The sequence below is a fragment of the Bombus huntii genome, chromosome 15, assembly GCF_024542735.1.
Source record: "Bombus huntii isolate Logan2020A chromosome 15, iyBomHunt1.1, whole genome shotgun sequence".
In the NCBI taxonomy this organism is placed as follows: domain Eukaryota; kingdom Metazoa; phylum Arthropoda; class Insecta; order Hymenoptera; family Apidae; genus Bombus; species Bombus huntii.
Window position 1 is genome coordinate 7,465,821 of NC_066252.1, and position 22,116 is coordinate 7,487,936.

The 22,116-nt window shown below is 43.0% G+C and overlaps 1 protein-coding gene across 3 annotated transcripts in view; it reads right to left on the reverse strand.

The window, feature by feature from the left end:
- LOC126873616 (optomotor-blind protein) overlaps positions 1 to 22,116 on the reverse strand; it is a 164,698-nt gene that overhangs the window by 96,830 nt on the left and 45,752 nt on the right. For all 3 annotated transcript variants that reach the window (XM_050634668.1, XM_050634666.1, XM_050634667.1), the window contains exon 3: positions 3,311 to 3,424. In XM_050634668.1, the coding sequence (XP_050490625.1) occupies positions 3,311 to 3,424 (114 nt within the window). The remainder of the gene's footprint in view (positions 1 to 3,310; positions 3,425 to 22,116) is intronic.

Here is a 22,116-nt window from a genome sequence, read left to right on the forward strand (position 1 = left end):
GCTTTTAGAGAGGGACACATCGATTTTTTCATCTATCGCGCATGTCGATCAGAGATTGCTGATGGTTAATGATATCAGAAGCTCGCGTTAATCGAACAATGATATTTGCCTAATCTTGCTACGACTCTTAGATGTTCATAGTGACAAATTTCGCTGCAATTTCACTGCTGAATATTTTCAGAAAAATTTCAGTATAAAATCGAAACAACTATTCTTCCAAGACAGTGTCGATAAGATGCAAAGTGTTGACACTGGCAACGATGAAACGATGAAGTTTCTACCAGGAAATCAGAATGACAATCCTTAATTTCTATTCTCTACAGAAAAAGATTAAAGGAAATCGCCACAAACGTACACGGCTAGGTCTCCCCATAAAAATCGTTGTAAACTACGTGTACTTAAATTTTCTACGAAGAGTTACGAATTGACCATCTTCGGCATAGTTTTCACGTTAAGTCGAAATTTCCAGCTACTTCTGTCCCGTTCTAGACCAGGACCAGACACTCGATACAGAAACAATTGGCGAATGCAACGAGAAGCAAACGGCGAGATCCACGAACAGAGAAGTCGACACACGGCCAATCGAAAGGCAGACCACAACGAACGATTACATCACTCGGACGACCGCAGCCACTTTGGAACTCGTTCGACGAGTTCTTCTTCGTCCGCTCGTTTTGACCCACCTGCGATGGATTCGAACGACCAGACACGCCTCCCTTCAAAGACAACAATCGTGATAGCCGGTGCTTAGAGGAATCAGCCGAGAAACTCGCTCGATCGACACCTTTTCATCCGCTTCCTATTCGCTACCTGGTACTCTAGTTACTCTAGGTACTCTAAGTCTACTGGACTTGGCGATTTTTCTTTCACTTTCAGATTTACTAAAGTTCGATATTAAATTGTTTCCTTAGGATTCGAGAGTCGAAAAGCGCGTAATATCGTAATCGTAGTATCGTAATATCGAGAAAAGTTGACGTTTACGTTTGGGGTGGAAATATTGGATTGGCAACTAAGCGATTGCGGGTTTTGTCATTAGGCGGTATTGACAAATCCGCAGTCACTTAGTTGCCAACCTAATATAACGGCCGTGGAATCTTAGAAAATTGTTATTCAGGTTATTTTAGCCAATAAATATGGCAAAATTTATAGACATTTATCTGCGACAAATCCTCTTTCTTTTCGTCCAACGAATAACTTTTCGCATTGAAAAACATCAATCGAGAAGAGAATTATTTACAACGATATACGGCGTTCGTGTAAGGTGTTGCGTACATTTTATTGAAAAATTTGTCGCCAAGAGAAAGTAGAAAAATTAGGACAGTTCGTAATATACGATTATTCGATTAAGTTGAAGCATTATTTTAATTATATATGAAAACGAATCGTATTACAGGGAGAATTATTTAAAGTAATCTTCGAGAAACTAAACGATTAATCTCGACAAAGTTGGTCACTTTTTCTGTGTAACTCAATTATCGTTTAAATTTTCCACCATTATTGCACCATTCTACGTTTCACCAAAGAAATCAAGATTTCTCCAAAGGATATCGCGAGTTTCAAATCTCGCGCCACCATCTCCGCGCTAAAGAACCTCTAAATAAGGAGATATGGACTGTTTAAGACAAACACCGTGGCTCTAAAAGCGGGAAATGAGAGTGCATAAACGATTTGGCCGACGCAAAAAAGCGAATAGAAAAAGAATACCGTTTCGTACGTTCGTGAGAACGAGCACGACCATAGCGGATCGCCATTTACGTGACAAGGAATCTCGAAGCCCAACGTGATTTTCGCGAAGTCGGTCGACGAATTTCCCGGCTGCTTTCCCGGCAGGCCGATTATGTTCCGTTTAGCACCCTCGCGACGCGGAAAAACGTTAAACGGAGCTAGACGATTGTGGCAACGCTCGTGAGAACGCGTGTCTGCACGTTTCGGCCATCCAGGAAAAAGTTAATGGCGAGCTAATGACTGGCAGAAGGTTGAATCGCTCGGTTGGAATCATTGCAAGTTACTTTACAAAGCAGTTTGTTTGGAAAAACTGGAACAGCGGCGAGGTTTCTTCTTCTCCTACTCGTTTGCATATTACTGTGCAATCGTGGGTATTTACGTAAATGTAGAAATTTTGAGGATTAAAGAAAGTAGAATTTTATTTAACAACGTGGGATGTCGATCGAAGAAAGTAGAATTTTATTTGGCAATTTAGAATTGCAATTGAAGTAAGTAGAATATTATTTTGGTATTCGGAACTCTGGTCGAGTTAAGTAGAATTTCATTTAGAAATTTGGAATTCTACACCATGGAAAATATATGGTGACAACGTATGACACCAAGAGAGAAATTTAGGCTACAAGTAAAACACGTTGGTCGATTAAAAGAGCGGAAGTTACGATAGAAAAAGAAGTTCGATTTCCTTCCTCGTTAAAACTCTCTTGTTTACATTTATCATTTTAATCAGACTTCGTGGAAACTATAATTTTCATGAACACGTGGATCAGGAAAGAAAACGACGAGTTAAGTTATAAATCGATACACGTGGTTAACGGCTGGCTTCGATTTCAGGCTCGTTATTTCAAGTGGCGCGTAATCTTCGAGCCCTGATAAGCATGAGGCGCTAAAATCGAAGCGAAAGTGTCGCCTGTGTAATCCAAGTTTGGTAGGTGATAATTTCGAAGTATAAATCTTTTTCCTGAGAAAAATGTCGGTTAAAATTGCCGGCTGAACGCTATCGGCGGATAAACGGTGCTTTTGGTAACTCCTCATTTCGAGACATAAACTTCTCGCCGAGAAAATTGGACGGTATGAAACGCAGTTCGACAGTTATTAACCAAGAAAAACTTCTATCGTTTCGTTCGTGATGGAAATAAAAAGAAGACCATAATTTTATTTAACAAAGTAATGTTATTATTATTTTAATGAACCACTTTCTACATTTTTCACATCCTTCGTTCCTTTTCTAAAAGAGAAAAAAGAAAGAAGATGGGTGAACTTTCTTATCCGACATGAGGCAAACAATTAAATTAAGGTAAAAACAGCTAATGAGAGGAAAAGTTGCTTTCAAGTTTTTTTTTTCGTTAAAAATTACAAGTCGAAGAAAAAGGAAAGAGAAAAATATGTTCCGGTGAAAGATGTCGATGAGGAAGTGGTAACGTACGAGTAATCGGATAATTGCATTAATTTCCGTGTTCGCGGTCGTCACGAAAGCTTGGACGCAACAGCTTGGCGGTTCGTGATCGCGATTCGTGGAACTATTCGAATCGTTAGAGCGTTCTACTCATGACAATTATACTGTTACAAGTTTCACCTAGACCCTTACCTGTTGTGGAACTTGTATCTGTAGTCGTCCGCTGCGACGATGTCCAGCAGGAGGATGTATTTGGCCTTCGCGTCCAATCCGGAAACTCGGAACTTCATCTGAGGGAACATCTGCCTGGAACCCCCGATCAATAGACACAGTTCGATCAGATAATTGCAGTAACATTCATTGGAATAAAATATAATTATCGAATAAAGTATATGGTTGACAAAATTTTGATTAAATCTGCGACTATATATTGCACACAAATAATTAACATCGAGTTTAATCATCTTGCAAATGTTCTCAAAATTTTGTCATCTATTGATTAATTTGTATTTTAAACCAGCCTTCAGCCAATACGAAAGAAGAACGTAAAGAAAATGACGTATTTTGATTCTATTCGAACCCCAAATATCCCAAACTCTGTCGCTTATTTATCAAATCTTATTGCATCGTTCGCTTACGTCAACTTTCCACGTCCGATAAATATATCACTGTAATGTCCATTAAGAATTTGCAAACACACATTGGGCTCTTCTCCCTCGTCTTATCGGTACAATTTTCAGCCAGCAATAATTCAACCTACAAAGGACAGCCTCAGTTTGTTCCCAAAACTCTGTCACCTGTCTATTCATTTCTGTTCCACAATTTTCCATCTATTGGATTGGCAACTAAGTGACTGCGGATTTTGTCATTAGGTAGTATTGACAAATCCGCAGTCACTTAGTTGCCAACCCAATATTCTAACTCGCACTCCAACAAACATTAACCAAAGCTACGCAAAAGGCATCAGCCCTGAAATCCAACGTATGCCAAGCATTCGTTTGGACTTTGCATTTCGACGCTTATTGCATCATTCGCCGACGATCGTTTACTCTTTCTACCACGATGAGATCATATCAGTGCGATTCCCATTCTGTTGTGCTGCGCTCTTTCTTCTCCGCAGACAGTCTAAGTTTGTTCTCAAAACTCTGTCACCTGTCTATTTATTTCTGTTCCACAATTTTCCATCTATTGGATTGGCAACTAAGTGACTGCGGATTTTGTCATTAGGTAGTATTGACAAATCCGCAGTCACTTAGTTGCCAGCCCAATATTCTGACTCGCACTCCAACAAGCATTAACCAAACCTATACAAAAGGCATCAGCCTTGAAATCCAACTTTGCATTTCGACGCTTATTGCATCATTCGCCGACGATCGTTTACTCTTTCAACCACGATGAGATCATATCACTGCGATTGCCATTCTGTTGTGTTGCGCTCTTTCTTCTTCGCTTACCCGAATATTAACAATTTCGAGGGAAAGAGAATTAACCCCAAGTCTATTGGTCAAATTCTACAGGTCGTAGACGAGCTTACTCGTCAGATCCTATTTCATCGTTCAAGCGACAGTTCTATGAAGACGTATCACTGGAATGAAAAATCTACGATGCTCGCGTACCGCGCTCTCCGGTCCCCCCTCGTCTTATCCACGGGATTTTCATTGGAATGCCGAAAGTCCGGAATAGAAACGTGCACGAGTCAATCGTGGCCGCTGTGACAGCGGACTGAGGCGCGTTCCCGCTGAATAAAAAGCGGATGCTGTCGCGAGAGAGGGCATCAGCACGCGGCGAAGAGCAGTTAGGGAGGAACTCGGTGCACGCCGTGGAATTATCATCCCGCGGGAAGAAAGGGCGCCTTCTGTCGCTGAAGCGCGCGTCACGGAACGCCTGGCCAGGCATTTCGGCGTGTTTTCACTTTTTCTAGCATCTCTTCGGACACCGCTGCCAACCGTTGGAATGTCGTGGCTTCGTGAAAATACCGGCCGTGGTCACGCGGAATTGAAATCGTTCTCCTCCGACTTTCGACGTTCTTGCGACGTTCTCCGCGAGGCTGAGGGCTCGCGGAACGTAACATGTGCCCCAACTGCGCGCCGAGAGCCGCTCCAGGGGCCCAATTGAAGTTTCCAACAGGCTACGAAGCACAGGTGAGAATTTTATTGAAACGTCGGCGAGCTGAGCGTGCTGGGCAGCGTAAACTGTGGGAGTGGCTCGCCAGCTAAGATGATGGTTCGATTTCGGACGAGATGGATGCTTCTTGGTAAACTGGACCTGTTGGTAGGTCGAACCTCTCTTAAGTATATACGTTCCGTGGAATTTTTCCTCTTACTTTTGCACGCGAACATGTTTCTTCGCGATGAATAGGCTGATTTTTGAGACGTCGAGCCCGGACACTTGTTTCTCAACTGATTATCGCACCTAATGCGACTGACAATAACCGATGGTTACAGCTTGAGCAACGTAGAGCCGAGCTTGCGAAACGCTTCTACGATAACGATTTAATACTATAGTCTCTATTGTGCTCTGACGTAGACAAACTTTGTAAAGAAAAAACCACACAAAAACGTAGAATAAAAATGATAGACGCTACGCGACCAATTTTCGTACACCATGACCGAAGCTTATGGGACACGAAGATACCGAGAATAATCTCTGGAACGACGTTAAAAATTCCTTATTTTACAACAAAACGCAACGTGGTATATGGAAATGTAAATAGAATATAAAAATACTAAAACGAAGATCGTCTAATGAAGAATGCAACGTTTTTCTTGATCTGAGCGTACATAAAAATAAGCAACATGGTGGCTCGTGATTAACATTTGTAGCATACGTGTGAACATACTGAAAATCTTCGAACGAAATCAACATTATATTTCACGGAACCAAAGGGAGAATATTCTTAGCGAAAACGATAATGAAAATACAAAGAAGGAAATTTCGATACTGCAACAAAGACGCGTGTAAATTGCCACAAGAGCGACGAACAAACCGATGATGATCGAATCATCGGATCGAAGTCAAGGACGCTTGGTATACCGAGAAAGGGATTATTCTTGCCAATATCGTACTTAGAGAAGAAGATGCTCGATAAAAGAGCATGAGTGTCGCAACGAGTGTCGCAAAACCTATGCGCTATCGTGTCAAGCATGGAAAAAACTGGCTACGATAAGCTTTGTTGACTCCATAGCGTTGGTCGGAGCTGGTGATTCGCGCGGCAGACATAACACGATTAATAAAATCCGAAGAACGCCCTCAGCCGCACGGGTTCAATTGCTTTGACATTGATTTTGCTGCAACATTCTGCACCACCTTGTTCTACGGCCGCTTACTTCCATCCGAGCAAGTCGTTTTAGACAACGATGAAGGTTGCCCGTAACAAATAATCCACCATTTAAACAGCTTATCGTATACAAACTGGGAAATTATGGCGGAACTAATGAATCGACGATTACGAGATGTTAGGGAGATTAGAAAGACGAAAGAGAAATTAGAGAGTGACAGGTCTTTCTTTCTTTGTCAGATATCTCTGCCTTTATCTTGCTTTATTTAAACTTTCTTCTGTTTTGAACTTGGATAAATTTCTTTGAAGAAACGAGAAGCTTTCAAACGAGTAGGTGAATGAAAATCTTTCCGTATCATTCTTCTTTCGATTTTTTGTTAAAGAAAAATTGTAGAAAAATTGTCTGCTAGTAGCTTCCTCCGAGAAACGAAGAACTAAAGAATCCTATTTCGCTCGTTACAACGCCTTTCTGTTTCCTAAGTAGCCTCCTTTAAAATTCATTCATCAACCCTGACACCTGACACGAAGAAAAGAACACGGACACGGCTATAAGAAATAATTGCCTATCTGTCTATTTTCCAACGAAGAATTTTACCAAATAATACGAAATTCGATGAAACCTGATCTGAACCTAGTTAATGAAATACACGCTATACAAACAAAAGCAAGTGTACGCGAATACTTTTTGTAGCCACTGTATCTCCTTCCGAAAAGAAACGAAGAGGAAATTTAAGAAACCTCGTTCCTCCTTCCAACGCACACCAAATTCCGTAAAATTCAATCATCAACGCCGACGTTCGACGAGAAGAAAAAAAGGCGAAAAAAAAAAAAGGAAGAAAACAGAAGCAGAAGAGGTGGAAAAGAGAAATAACGGATGGATAAGTATACTGTTCTAGGGGGTCAGGAAATTAAAATTCCTCAAGATCGGGAGCTATAATCCGAACGTTCCAATTTACACCGAGCCCACGGCTGGTTGCCGTACGTTGGAACGGCGTGGCTCGGACTTCCTCGCCGGGGCGAGCGGTTTCTCTCTCGAACATCGCAAAAAGAGTAGAGCGCACGTTCGAGAAACGTTTCGCGTACACCATTATGGAAGCTGCGACTGCCTTAAGAGAAATCGCTCGGTGCGCCTCCTTCGAATTATTGTACTTTTGTATGCTAACGGCGCGAGTATCCTTAAACGTCGTCGTTATAACGGCCGGGCCAATTACGGTAATTAGCCGCCATAAACGAGTAGCGTCTGAGAAAGCACCTTCGTGCACCGGTTGAACCCCTTTGAACGTACCACGGAACAATACGGCCGCTTCTACTTCTACCGATAAATACAAGTCAGGTTGTCGCCGCGTGGACATCCGTTGCGCCGATCCATTGTTTCAGGTCTTAAGACTCTGATAATCAATTAGAGATCCTAAATGTGGATGTACCGAGTGTGCAAGCGCAGCTTTCTTTTAATAGATTGTTAGTACTTACGAATTGTGAGGTATCGCGAGTTGAGCTACGACTCGAGGGAAGATTGAGAGTCGATCCGAGTTATCTCTGCGCTCTGACTGACTCGCGTGAACCTCGCATGCTCGAGAACGGAAACCGGAGTTTTAAAATACAACGAGATCAAGATGCCAACTCTCATCTTCGTCTCTAGCAGCCAGTTCGTGAGCTCAAGACCGAGAAAAGATTGGTTCAAAAAAAAAAAAAAAAAAAAAGAAAAAAGAACTGACAGATCTAGAAGAAAATTGACGAAGAACGAAAGCCAGGAAAAAATAAATGTAAAAATCACGAAAGATTAGCAGACCATCGAGTATCATAAAGCGAAGTTGCAGAGAACTTAAACTGAACGGGGAAGAAGGGGGATGAAAAATCGGTCGATCGGACGACTTTAAAGGCCGTTCAGGGATTTTTGGTAGCATCTGCCTACTGTGCTGAATATCGTGACGAAGGGTGGGATCGATTCTCATTCACGTGGAGCACACAGAAGGACGGTAAGCCGGATTATCCTTGCGATGCTTCGGCAAAATATCCCGCGGGAGGATGCTGACGACCGACTCGAATCGCTGGACTAACCTTCCTGAAAAACTTCCAGGCTTCTTTTTATCGTTTGTTCCGCCGCGCTTTCTTTGTTTTTCGAGCAACGGTAGCCATGAATAAATCAACGTGCAAGCCTACGTGCGGTGAACTTCGTTGAGACTGTAGGAAGTACTCCGTTGGAAACGTAGAATCGATTAAATATTCAAACGAACATAAACATCGTATCTAGATTTATTGCACATAACGTGTGTGCTGTGTTGAACAACGCTGGTTCTTTGGTAGAGAAGAGACACGAGAAACTTTGTGCTTACGTTATAGACTAATTACATTGACTCTTATGCAATTTTTATTTAGGGAAAAAGACGTACATACGTTTCCTGGTTTAAGTAGAAATATGTTTAAGCGAGCTTTTCTCGGGAGAGGGAAACTTATCCGAAAGATAGTTAAGCGGAGACTTAGATAAATTCCATCGTAAATTTCACAGTCAATCAAGAAACTAAAAAATTTGCCTCAAACTTTGAAAATTCAAGCTTCTATAAATCGAGAATGAACTTCTTCTTCGAAGATACCTTTACGTTTAATACAATTCCTGTTCGTTGCCTTCTATCGAATAATTCTAAACGTAGTAAAAATCGATCAAACCCGATCGTCGCTCTAAAAAACGTGGAAAAATTAACACGATTCGTAATATGCACAGGTCTACACTCTTAAAATCCTACTAATCGATAAACCATTAAAAACGCTCGTTTCAGTAGCTTGACGCAGCAGTTGCGTCGTCCTGCAATACAAAATCACCGGTATACTTGTCGAATGAGCAAATTATCTGTTCGAACATCTCACGAGACCGCTGAAAGCTGTAAATCGTCTGATAAAACTGCTCTTTTCACTGGCCCATCTGTAACTTTTAAAAAACTGTAACTTTTAAGGCATTCGATAAGACACGAACAAGAGAGAAAGAAAGAGAGAGAGAGAGAGAGAGAGAGAGAGGCGAAGGAGGAACGGTAGAACGACTGTGTCGGTTTGTAGAAGAGACGACGAACGACGTGGCACGGACCGTTAACGAGCATCGAGGAATCGGGGGCCGTTTTGGTCGATGAGAAAGGGCGTAACCCCGTGACATTCCTTTCGACGACGAGGCATCCTCCGGTTTAATGGCCCCTCGTACAGATTACGGAAAAAGAAATTCGGCTCTGCTTCTCCGTGGAACACGGACACGTGTTCGGCCTTATGATTTTATAAGAGACGAGTACCCTTACGCTCGGTTGGGAGCACACTCTTCAGGAGGATGGGTTAGGTTCCTGGAACGTTCGGATCCGGCAACCTTCCTTTTGCCACGTTTTTTGGCCGAATGGTAGGTTTCGAACAGAATTTGAAGGGTTTGGAGAGAAGCAGACTGGTTTGCAAGAGTTTTTGTTGGTTCGATAAAGTCATAATACCGTGGGTAGGTTTGATGTTGATTGGCAGAAAAATTACTGTCATTTTCCTTCAGGGTAAATGTTGGAATTATTAATTTCGTTCTGAGAATAAACTTTTATTTTTTTTTTGTAATTTAATTAATTAGAAGTTCTGCGAAGTTTCTTGGATTATGAATGACAGGCTCCACGGAAGAATATCAATCCTTCGCGGAACCTTCTTCCGTGTCATATATCGACGATCTGTTCCGTAATGCCATACGTATCGATGTCTTATACTTAAACACCTTGTGGCATTCATCGGATTGTCGAAACGAAGTGTATCATTTTGCCTACGCAATTTCATACGACTCTGCGTACTATCAAACAGATTACTTGCTGCAACGTCTTCTATGGTGGAAAAATCTACCGCCTTTGCTTATTCTTACGTAACAAACGCTTCGATCGTCATGAATAACTAAACCGGCGTATTGTTCCCAATTTTTCTTCCGGAACTTATACTCCTTCAATATCGGATGCATCGACAAACGTCATACAACGCAAGCAAACTTTAGAAACACTCATGATACTTCTTACGTCTCTTCTAAAAATTCCAAACGACTATTTCTCTGTTATCAGACTTATCGTCAAATCTCGAGCAACTCAGTCGAACAATTAAAATATCCAATAAAACTACCGATGCAAAACCCGTGATCTTCCTTATTTCCCTTTCAAAAACCTCGATTCCTCGATATCAAACGCGCCATAGCGCGAATCTCACATCAAACCACGTTCAACAGTGTCAAACTTCGAGGACATCTACAAAATCCATAATATTCCCCGTGTCTCTTCCAAAAATTCCAATTTTCCGTTGTTGTCAAAGCTAAACTCCTCGGTCAAACTCTCAAAGCACGAAATATAATCGCCAAACGAAAACTACTCGTCCTTTTTCCCTTCCAAATCTAATTCTCCGATATGAAACGTATGATCGGCGCGAACATCGCGCGAAATCGCGCCAAACTTCGGGAACACCCAGTACAGGCAATGTTCTCGGTGTTCCCGCAGTGTGTGGCAGGTGGAAGCGAGCTCTCGCTTCCAGGAAACCTCAGGAGCCCGCGGTGATGTGCGAGAACGAGGAGGACTACGACGACGAGGACGATATAAGCGCGGTGAGCAGCCACGTCCCTAAATTCTTCTCCCTTTCCCTTTGTCTCCGGTCGCATCCTCGTCCCACTCGCTTTTCGTACGATTCCTCTGTCCTCTTTCTCGCCACCGTCGCTCCTCTTCTTCCTTTTATTCGATAGCCGGCTCGCCGGATCCCCCTTCGCAGTATTTGTTTCTCAGACGGCGCTAATTTTCGGCGTTACGGCTCTATCGGCCGAGGCCGATCTCCAGATCGCCTCGGGCAAACTTTGGCTGCCTTCGACCGCGGCCTCCCGCCTCGTTAACCCGCCGAATCGAAGAAACTAGACGATTCACCAGGACACCTGTAGATTGGCTCTGTCACTTGGTTTACGCACCTCGATGTCTGGCGCGTGTATCAGCTTCTGAATGATTGCGAGAACAGATTGTTGAAGAGGTTCAACGATTACGATGAGAAAAAGTTGCCAATTACATAGTGATATGCATATCTACGTATTTACGACAGGAATGGGACGAGAGGTTTGACGAAGTTTGTGTTTGTTTTGATCGATTTGATTGCGATAATGCTTTTGGTTTTTCTTCTTATTTAGCTTTGGCCTTTTTAGACTTTTCCTGTAGGTTCATTGCACAAGAAGATTGCAGTAGAGGTTCGATGATGACGACGACGATGATGATGATACGAGAGTAATAATTATTTAGCGATATGCATATCGTTTATGGTATAAGTGGAACGAGACGTTGGACGACGTTTGAGCTCGTTTTCAGTAAATTTGATCGCAATGGAGCGGATGGTTGTCGGAGAGTAATTTGTAGTTGAAGGTGGAATTATAGAATTACGATGTTTACTGTCTGAGAGACTCGACGATTTTTTATTCGTTTAGTTTGATTTAGTGTAAGGTGGTTGCAGCACACCGAAAGGAAAAAAGTGAAAGTGTATAGATTGGTTTTGACGTACGATGAAAAGTGAGGAAGATAAGATGTCTCGGTAACAGGAGAAGATAAATTTAACGAATAATTACCAACATAAAATTAATGTCTCGTCATTTTTCATCGTTTTTTTTACTCGTTCTTTTTTTTTACTCTTCTATTAGAAATTATAATCTTTCTGAATCTGCTACATCGAAAGGGTTCCTAGTAATAGAAGATGGTGGAACGATCGAGAAACGTTGTAAGAAACGATCGATCGAAGCATTTAAATCAGTAGAATCATACTTGTACAAACAGCGACAAGGGATTATCCTTTTCAGCAGCCGTTGGATGAATAATAACGGCAAATGGGGAAGAAGAGAAAAGGCCGCACGTGTGCGCATAAGTGCGTCATCGCGCCAACATACGATCGCCATTCGATAAAATCCACCACGGATTTACGACGATCCCAGGATCGTTAGATCATCCGGCGCGATCCTCGCGAAATTTGCCACGTTCCAGCCTGTGTTCTCTGAGTTATTGCCTTGTTCTGCCTCGAAATGGCGAATATAACATAACGTTTCCGTTTTTCCTTCTCCAAACATCGTGGACTATGTCATATTAAAAATCACCAAGGCTTGTTTCATTTATTTCACGTTGACCCCTCTATTCGTAGAAAATATCATGTAATTTAATTACTATCACAAGATTTGTATAAAAAAAAGAATTCGATTTATTCATCAGCACTGACAAGATCTTAAAATAATGAAGAAAATTAAGATCTTTGTTCGGCAGTGATATTTAGATCTATTATTAAACGTTTCTAACTTCCAGATACGATGCTTACGATTAGGATCTAATAATGAGAACGATAACAGAATAAACGTAACGTCGTCGGTAGATGTTAATTAACGCTCTTATCTAGAAATATATTAACAACCCGTTTATGAAAACCGTACGCCTACAAAATAAATATTCCTCTTACTGTTCCTACAGATAAAACATACAGCACCGTTGACCCATTAAATTCAATGGAAAAAATCGACAAAAATGAAATGCCTCGTCGTTCTTAAATCCCTCACGGACGCGTTAAATTATCGCGGAGAATCTCGCTCTGGAAATCACACGAAATAAATATCCCTTCTCTCCTTCCACCGACTCTCGCCGCTAATCCATTAAATTCACTGGAAAAACGAAGCAGAATTAAACCGAGATGCTCTCTATCACTTTAAATTCCTTAATTCCTTAAGAACCAAGAAAATAATCTCGTTGGCCGCGAACCACGCGCAATCCAGAGGAAAAAAATAAACGACTGAAAAAAAACATGGAAGAGGGAATATTCGTTGGTAGCGAAATCCTTGGCAAAAGGCGTGGAATAATTAAATCCGAGGCATCGAGCAGCGACTACGATTCGTCTCGCGTTTTATGCTCGCTGTGTTCCATAGCGGGCCGGTTTTTATATACGCGCGTTGCCGCGCGTTCGCCTCGGCCGATAAATCGAACGTTGAATCGTTATTTACGGGGCGTGATTACCAGCGCGACGTTCGCGCCGAAAGCGCGCCCGCAACCCGGTAGCTTTCCGGTTAATTTATTTTATCGCTAAGCTTCGCCTACCGATGATTTGCCGGCCGTTGCGTTGGCCGCCTTTCGCTTCTCCACCGCCGACGATGCCCCCACCGTGACAATAAAATTGAAAGCCCCGCTGCGTTTTATGGCGAGATTAAAAAACGCGCGGCGGCCAAGGCTTACTGTAAATTGCGGGCAGCCGCGAGCCGAAGCTCCAACGGTGAGCCATCGAATGGAAACCAGGATTCCGTGAGATAACGCCGTAACACCGGCGCAGATTGCCTCGCGAAAAGCACCCGGCTAAATCATGGATCGCTCTCTTTGTTTAAGAGGATCGCGTGATACCAGCCACTAGTAGCATACGCTACACTCGATATATTACGTTGGCCGCGTAATGCAAGAGACGATCGGCATTCGCCGCTGTGGGTAAACCTGGTTCATCTTTGAGCATGGAATGAGGATGTTTGCGTTAATTGAACTGCCTAAGACGAATGCAAGGGCAGTTTTAAGAATTCCATCATATTTTGCGTGTTACAGTCGAACAATTTAAAAAATTTGAGGTGGTTGTTGGCGAAGGTGCCCACGAGAAATACTTTTGATGTTCAACAAAGTTTATTAAACTATTAACACAATCAACATTTAGCAATTTACGGTCAACAATTAACGATTAACTATCAACAATGATTAACGATTAACGATTAACTATCGACAACAAATAACGATTAACTATCAACAATGATTAACGATTAACGATTAACTATCGAGAGTTAATAGTCACGTATCTGTAATAGTGTTTGCTTCGCTATGACGCTAGCCCTTCGTACTTCGCAGCTCGTGGCAGAATGAATCTTTGTTTCGAAACCAAACGGATTCTTGTCTTTGTTGCCCCTCGATATCCTCACGCGTTTATTAGATGCCCGCGACGGTTGCCGCGTATGCATTCTTGCGAATATTCGGCGAAAGAACCGTAGGGATATCGATGGTACATTAGGCACGTCGACCTTGCGCTTTCAAGGTATAGCGCTTTGTGTCGCGAAGCCGTTGGAAAGTTCCGTGGTCTAGTGCCGCCGTGTAAGAATGTATCGAAATATGTATGCCACTTAAAAATTAATTTCTTCTCATGCCGTATATCGAAACAGTAAGACAGAGTTTCCCTTCGCCGCATTATTTGCCTACACCTCGTCTATTCTACTTTACGCTTGCAACGCTATCTGCAAGCGTACTACCATTACGCCGATCAGATCACATCCTTCACTTTCTATCTCCGAGAAACGTTTAGACAATCAAACGGTAAATCTTCGATACGTAACAGTGTTCCCTGTTGGATAACGAAAGTGTTAAAAAACCGAGGTAAATTTCGTCATAAGAAATTTGTACCTTTGAAACGAACGAATGAAATTGTATCTTTGAAATAAATGAATGAAATTGTACCTTTTAATTACCCTATCTCGGTATAATGCTTAAACGACGAAATAGTAGATCAACGACGTAGTATGACTTTCTTGCAAAGTTGCGAACGAAGCAACAAAGCAGCGTTCGAAGAGTGTGTCCGAATCTCACCACGAAGCTTAGCTTCCCCCATCCGGATGAAACATTTGAAACGACGCGATGCCTAAGGAGAACTGGTTCCCCGAAACGAGCGTTTGAAAATGAAACTTCGTAGATAGAATCGGCAATGACGTGAATTTTCACGACACGAAGAATTCCTCGCTTTTCGTCGTTTCAACGACCACATAGGAGTCTCCGTTGTAAAAAATGAAAGTCGTCCCTCTAATTCCTAGCAGCGTGAATTTTGCCACCCGACTTTCCATCCCTCGTCTCGATGAAACATTTAGACAATGGCCAAGGAGAAAAAACGCTTCGCCGAAGCAAGCGTTTGAAGATGAAGCTGTCGTCGACCGGTGGATAGAATTATTGCCAGTGGCGTGGATTTTCGCCACGCCAAGGCTTTGTTTCCGGCGATTCCATCGCGCCGAAGCGTGGATATCGCGCGCGCGTTCGCACTTCAGTTCGGCTTGCGGGGGGATGCTCGCGTGCGTCGCGTGCGACTTCCATCCGCCAACGACAATGCGCTTTTTCCTCGAGTCGCGTACACAACGGGCTCGCTCGGCGTGGAAACGAGCGGCGTGCGCGGCTCGTCCCATTATTTGCCCTCCGCGGCGCGATGTTTCTATCGCGTTAAAGCCGGCGACGATGACAGGGTGCGATCCGGAAGGGACTCTTTCACGTGTCGGGAGACAGGTTTTCGTCTTACGAGAGCGGACGAACCGCGAGATAATTAAGCCTGATGCTTCGCGTTCGGAGCTTGCAGTGCCATTCGAGCGATCCGCGCTTTGCTCCACTTCCAATGACGAGGTGCGTGTGCGAAGACGAAGTTTTTCCTGTTGTCGATCTCTGGCGAAATGGTTTGACAATGGGCACTCTGAAGTAACGAAGGGTCTCAAGTATCGGTCGATGCACTTTTGTGTATGTTGTATATATTAGGTTGTCCGAAAAGCTTCTCTCGTTTTACGAGGCACAACGTTTTTTGTTTTATATTATTTTGTCGAATTACGCACGATGGATTTTGTTCTGTTGAGCTGAACACCGCGACATTTCACAGACTTGGTTTCACGTTTGTACGAAGCTGCACTGTTGTAAAAAACACGTTTGCGAAAGAAGGGCACTTTTCGCACAACTTAATAGATCGATGCAAGTATCGTGTGTAAGTACTCGTAGATTAGATCCTAACGTATGAATGTCTAACTCTTGGCCATTTGCACGTTTCGAGTTTCTACGTGGATTGATACAAGTATCATCAGCACGTAGGTATTACGAATATCGCGTGCAAGTATATATCAGATAATAGCATACGGAATTTTCCTTTAATATTTTATACTGCTTCCGTAATATCGATATATAATACGCCCTAAACACGACGTTGAAAATTAAAACCATCTATGAAAGAGGAAATTTTAAAATGACGTAGGAAAATGGAGAAAGTTATTCATTGAAGGAAATGACGAACGATATACTAGAACTGAATCGATCTAGAAAATTGGTGTAATAAAATTGGACGTTTAATACGTCGCAATCTTAATAGACTTTATGGAAGTATTTCATTGATAATATAAAGTATCGTAAATGCTAGAAAGATTAGATATACGCTACATAGACAGTGTGTATTTATAGCCAATCATCCACGAAAGTCTAGAAAATTTCAGAAACTCCGTCTGAAAATCGAGAATACCCTTTCCATCGACTGTTCCGCCAAAAATTATATCATTCGTCCACGAACAAAACTCCATTAACGCTTTCACGTCCGACTGTTGTCAAGTAGTCGCCGAGTGCATGCAAAATGTTACAGCACGTTGACGTGACATCGTCACGCGCAAGTCCATGCTTTGCGTAAAGTTTCCCAACTTGAAAATTACCACAAAAACTGGCTATCGGCTAAGGTTGTCGGTAAATCAATGCGAAGCGTCAACACGACAACGACCGGCTGGTAACATTTACCAGGAGCCGGCAAGCTCCGCTAAGAATTCGCAAAACGTGACTAATCGCCCAAGATCGCATGACGCCACAGTGGCTTCGTCAGTTAGTTACACAGCGTTGATCGAACAAAAGCTACAAAATGCCCGTAGACAGGTTAACCCGACGAGTGACCGCGCGAAAGAAGGATCATCGTCGCGGAAAAAGGGATGGACGCGACGAAATCGAGGGGGTTAGAAGGATCTCGCCTTCCGAGCAAGCGTGAGCGGCCGAAGGAAAGAGAAAGAGAGAGTCTTGTCGAACAAATCGGTACAAACGATCGTCGTAAAGCAGTTAAGGCGAGTTTATATACGCGTTTCTCTCGCAGGGCCCCGTGGAGGCGGTCGAACCGAGATGACCAGCCCCGATAGGGAAACCGATAGTCGCTGGCCGAGACTTTCGAAGGCTTCCTTTATCCTGGGGCCGCGGTCCAGAACCCCCGCGGCGTGGAACTTTTTTAACTGGATCCACGGAGTGGGTCCGCAGCGGACTGTACCTCAAAGTTGCATCCTCCTCCTCTGCTCTCTCTTCCTTTCTGTGTGTTTGAAAATTTAAGTTCTCTAAACGCGAACACAGGTACGACGACCAGGGCGGAGACGGATCGCGTTGCCCGGACGATTTAATTCCGTTTTCCTCGCTCGGGTCTGGAACGAATCGCCTTTGTTTCTTCGTTAGTCGCTTTGTACGACTCTGTGTTTCGGTGAAACCGAAGGGTGGACGAAATTGGTGTTTAAGGAATTTCAAAGGCGATACCGTGCTACACTGTTCATTCGTAACCTCCTTGTCGCTGTTCTCGATGTTAACTGTGATTTGATGAAATCCGGACAGCTGTTCTTGTAATTTCTTTCGTTCGTTGGCAGCGTGTTATCGATGCGTTGCATCAGAACCTTTTAATCGCAACGTGTCGTTCATACGTGTTATCAGAATCTTTCGATTTCAAGTGTTGCTAGACCACACTCTGTTGGAATCTTTTCAGTATTATAGATATATATCTACTATGTATTGTTTGCTATATTTACTACACATACATAGAGCAACATTAAAATCTTCTAGATTCAAGTATATTATTAATACACCATGTATATTAGAAGCTTCCAATTCCATTTAATTTCAAGTACGTTAGACACCTCATTTAACGGAATATTAATTTTAATTTCACTACCTCCCTTAATCAAGCGTTTTTAGTACAAATCGAGGAAAATGTCAACGCATGTGTGTACTTATGGGCGACAGTGTAGCTCGCTGAAAAATGATTCACGTTCCTGTCTTCGCGTGTACGCGTCACCTCCACCACAATGAGCCGTGCACCGTATCCACTTGAGCGGTTGAAAGGGGATCCGAGGTCCACCTTTCACGCCCGAGGACAATAATTACCCGCGTCTCATTTATACCAGGCTGGCCGGGGAGCGGCTCGAAAAAAATACCGTGCTCCTTTTACAAAATAACACTCGAACGGGCAGCGCTGTCCAAAAGCCCCGGAATGATCGGCCCTCTAACAATGATCGACGGAACGCGGCTAATTGCATATTCATTGGGCCAGACAGCTCGTAAACAGAGCCTCGAACAACGCCACAAAATTCGGGAACAGGGAGCAATGGTGTTTGAATCCATGGGGCGTTAATCTTCTTTTGGGCCTTTTAGGAAATATTTCTTGGCAGGGAGGATGTTTTGGAAATTGGGTTTTCGGAGCGATCTGATTGCATCGTGAGAAACTTCTGGCAAGTTGCATTAGGAACGTTTTAACGAGTCGATAGCGAAGATTTAACAGCCAATAAAGTATAACGTGCATCGTAAGGATTCGAAGATTACAATAGACACTGTATCTATCCTTAATTACACACATCGATGTATCTCCGATCGCTAACGTAAGTATGTAACGTCTCCGATTACCTTTAGAGATTATCTTTAGCAAATCGTCGTGTTGTAATTAAATGAGCAATAAAAAGTACAAGTCTTGGGCAGAGGTTTCTTTCGACTATCAAGTATTGCAAGAAGCGTCGTACTTTAGATATTTCACACGTCCCTGAACGTTACATTCGTTCTATTAGTTGCTGTACTTTTTTAATTTCCCATAAATCAGTAGAAGTCCGTACTCTTATGACTAATCTGATATAATTACCCTTCGTGTCACGGGGTATATCAACATCTTTTATCGATCGATCAGTCGCCTGTTTCAAAAATTCACGTTTCATCGTACGCACGTTGAAGCTTTAAAACGATAAGAAAATAATTCAATGTAAAGAGAATTCAATTAACTGCTACACCTAAAATCTCGAAAAAAAAAAGAAAGAGAGAAGAAAAAAGAAGGAAACATATACGTTTATTCGCAACTCCATTCACCAGCCACTCAACCTCCCCAAAAGCTCGTAAATCACGCTGCAACCTCCGACACCTCGCAATCATCCCCTCCTTCCTCTCGCTCTTTTACAAAATTCGCGGAAACCAGCCGCACACGGTAGACGGGCGCCGCACGAAACGTCGTAGCGCAGTCTCCGGCTGAATTTTCGCGGGTTTCTCCAGCAAGTGGCCGACGAAAGTCAGAAAAGGAGGGTAAGAAGGTCCCGTGCTGCACTGACTGGACGCCGTGGTTTCCTGTGCGCTCGGCCAAGGTCAGCGGTCGAAATTCCCGCGGCCGGTCGACCCGGCATAATTTCGGCCGTTTATGACTCGCCAAGAACAAATAATAATTTAGTGGGCGTCTACCGGCTTCAACCCCCCGAGATACGTAGGCCTCGGCTCCCTGGCCGCCTAGCCAGGCCGACACACTGTATAAATAACGAGTGGCGCCAGCCGAACTTCCACTGTTACATTATCTCTTATGGTTTACACACGCCACGGCCCCCATTATACCCCGTCCCTATCCACACGGTTCACTCTCACACACGCGTCAAACAGCCGAGCCTCGTCTCTCTAACGTCTGCCATCTTTCACCCTCTTTCACGTTCGCAGAGGAAGAGAGAAAGGTTTCTTCTGCTCTTCCCCTTTAGACCTTATACGATTTCTTATTAGTCCTCGAGCTAACTCAAGGTGTGAGAAACTTGGAGATCGCTCATCAGTATACCGGGTGACTCTTCTCGTCTCTGGAAGTTGCTTTTAAAGAATGGCTCTACTATGGCAGCTTTTACTTCGTCAATGGGACTTTCGGTTAACAGGATCGTTCATAGGTGTAGGTGCGTTAGCAGTTCGCCGATAGATCGTCGGATCGGGCAAGCACTCGACATTAATTTTGTACCTGAATAACGAAACTGAGAAATATGGTACCGATCGATGGCGTAAATAAGCATAGGGACAGGTTATACGTTAATTTATTCGATTGGTTGCAAATTTGGAATGAAATTTTGGGAGAATTTGATTCCAAAGCTTTTCGTGTCTGTAAAACACCTTCTGAAAAATTCTTCTTCCAGTGACTCTTACCGCTGTCTTTCGCGATTCTTATACCAACGATTTCTTTTCTCATTCCTTTCTATTGTTCTCTTATTCGTAGTAGGTAGATCGAGAGAGAGAGAGAGAGAGAGAGAGAGAGAGAGAGAGAGAGAGAGTAGGGTTGTGAATGTTACGCGATAATTTGAAGGAGCTTATTGGGAAGATTGGAGAGGAAGACTAGTGCCAGAGGGCTCTCGAAGAAGGCTAGTGAAATAGATAGAATACAGTAGGAGAAACGCTGATCGGCCGTTTAACCTCTAATTTCAAACGAGCTCGAGATTCGAGCGAATTAGCTGGAGAAACAAACCGGAGGGTTTATCGATCCTCGCTTCTAGCCGACGGTTGTTCATCGAAGGTGCGAAAAATGTGAAGGCCTCTCTTGAATTATAATGACGCGATCGATATGTACCGGGTGTGCCAAAATTAATTTCGCTAATTTCCAACATTGCGAACTTGATGTTGTACAACGGAAAGAAATTAAAAGAATCGGACTATGTAGTTCAATTTTAGATGCAATAAATCTACGAGTGAATGATTGCGTTGCTTATTAAAACACGTGTAGCCATAAATTCGATCGAAACGCAAGGGATTAAATTACCGAGTCTTCATCAGACTTCCTCTACAGGTACATAAAGATGAAACAATAAATGAAACGACTGTAGATTAATCTTCTGTAAATTTTCAGATTATCGACACTCCTCTGCAATTTTCAAAGCCGATTATTTTTATAGCGTGTAACAAAACACACAAATAAATCGATCAATTCCATTAATGAAGTTTTTTTATTCTTTGAAAATTACACGCTAACCTTGCGTCCTGACGCTATAACCGAGAAATTTTAGAAAAAATAAAATTAGCCAGTTGAGTTTCTACGCGGCTCGAATGTTCAGTTACAAATTCAATGTATTGGGTTGGCAACTAAATGATTGTGAATTTTGTCAATACCACCAATGACAAAATCACTTAGTTGCCAATCCGATATAACCATACGGAAGATTGCAAAGTCCACTCGTAATAATTTTTACCTCCGCCTGGTAGATAAACTTACAATTTACTGTTTTAAAATAGCCCAACGGGATTTAACCAAGCGAACAACTCAAACTATCCTAAGCAAAAATTCGAGAAAATTTCAAAAGCTTCACAGACAGCACCGGGACGTATCTGAAACCGACGTTAAAACGATGGAGCAGAGGCTGTCGCGTTGAATGATCCCGAGAGGAAGACGAGTCAATTAATTGGCGGCTGGACGCGGCTCTTATCGATTTAAAATCCATTCGCTCCGCGGAGTAGCGTATTCTCGCGATTAGTATCGTAATACGTGGCCCGTTGAATCGTCGTTTGCCCAACCCGGCATTATTTTCAACGCTCCGTGTGTTATTAAGATCGACGATAAAACCGGTGCAGACACGAAAGCGCCAACGATCATTGTAACGTAGACTCGCTCGTTCGTTCGTTCGTTGGTCGTTGGTTGGTTGGCGCGCGCGCGCGCACCGACACAACCGGAAGACGAGCTCGAGCACGTTCCTCCGGCGATCGTGTAACCCGTGGCTACCGTGCAATTATGTCTTTGCCGAGAATTTCCACGCGTCACGGCCGATGAAATGCGCAAATACTGCGATTAACATCGGCGCTCTTTTCATTTTTTTAATCGAATTATCTACCGCCTTTCAGCTTCTATTCTAAACACTGATCGGCGATAAATAGGCAATTGAAATGTGTATTATAAACGGCGGAGGTGTGACAAAAAAGAAAGGGGCACG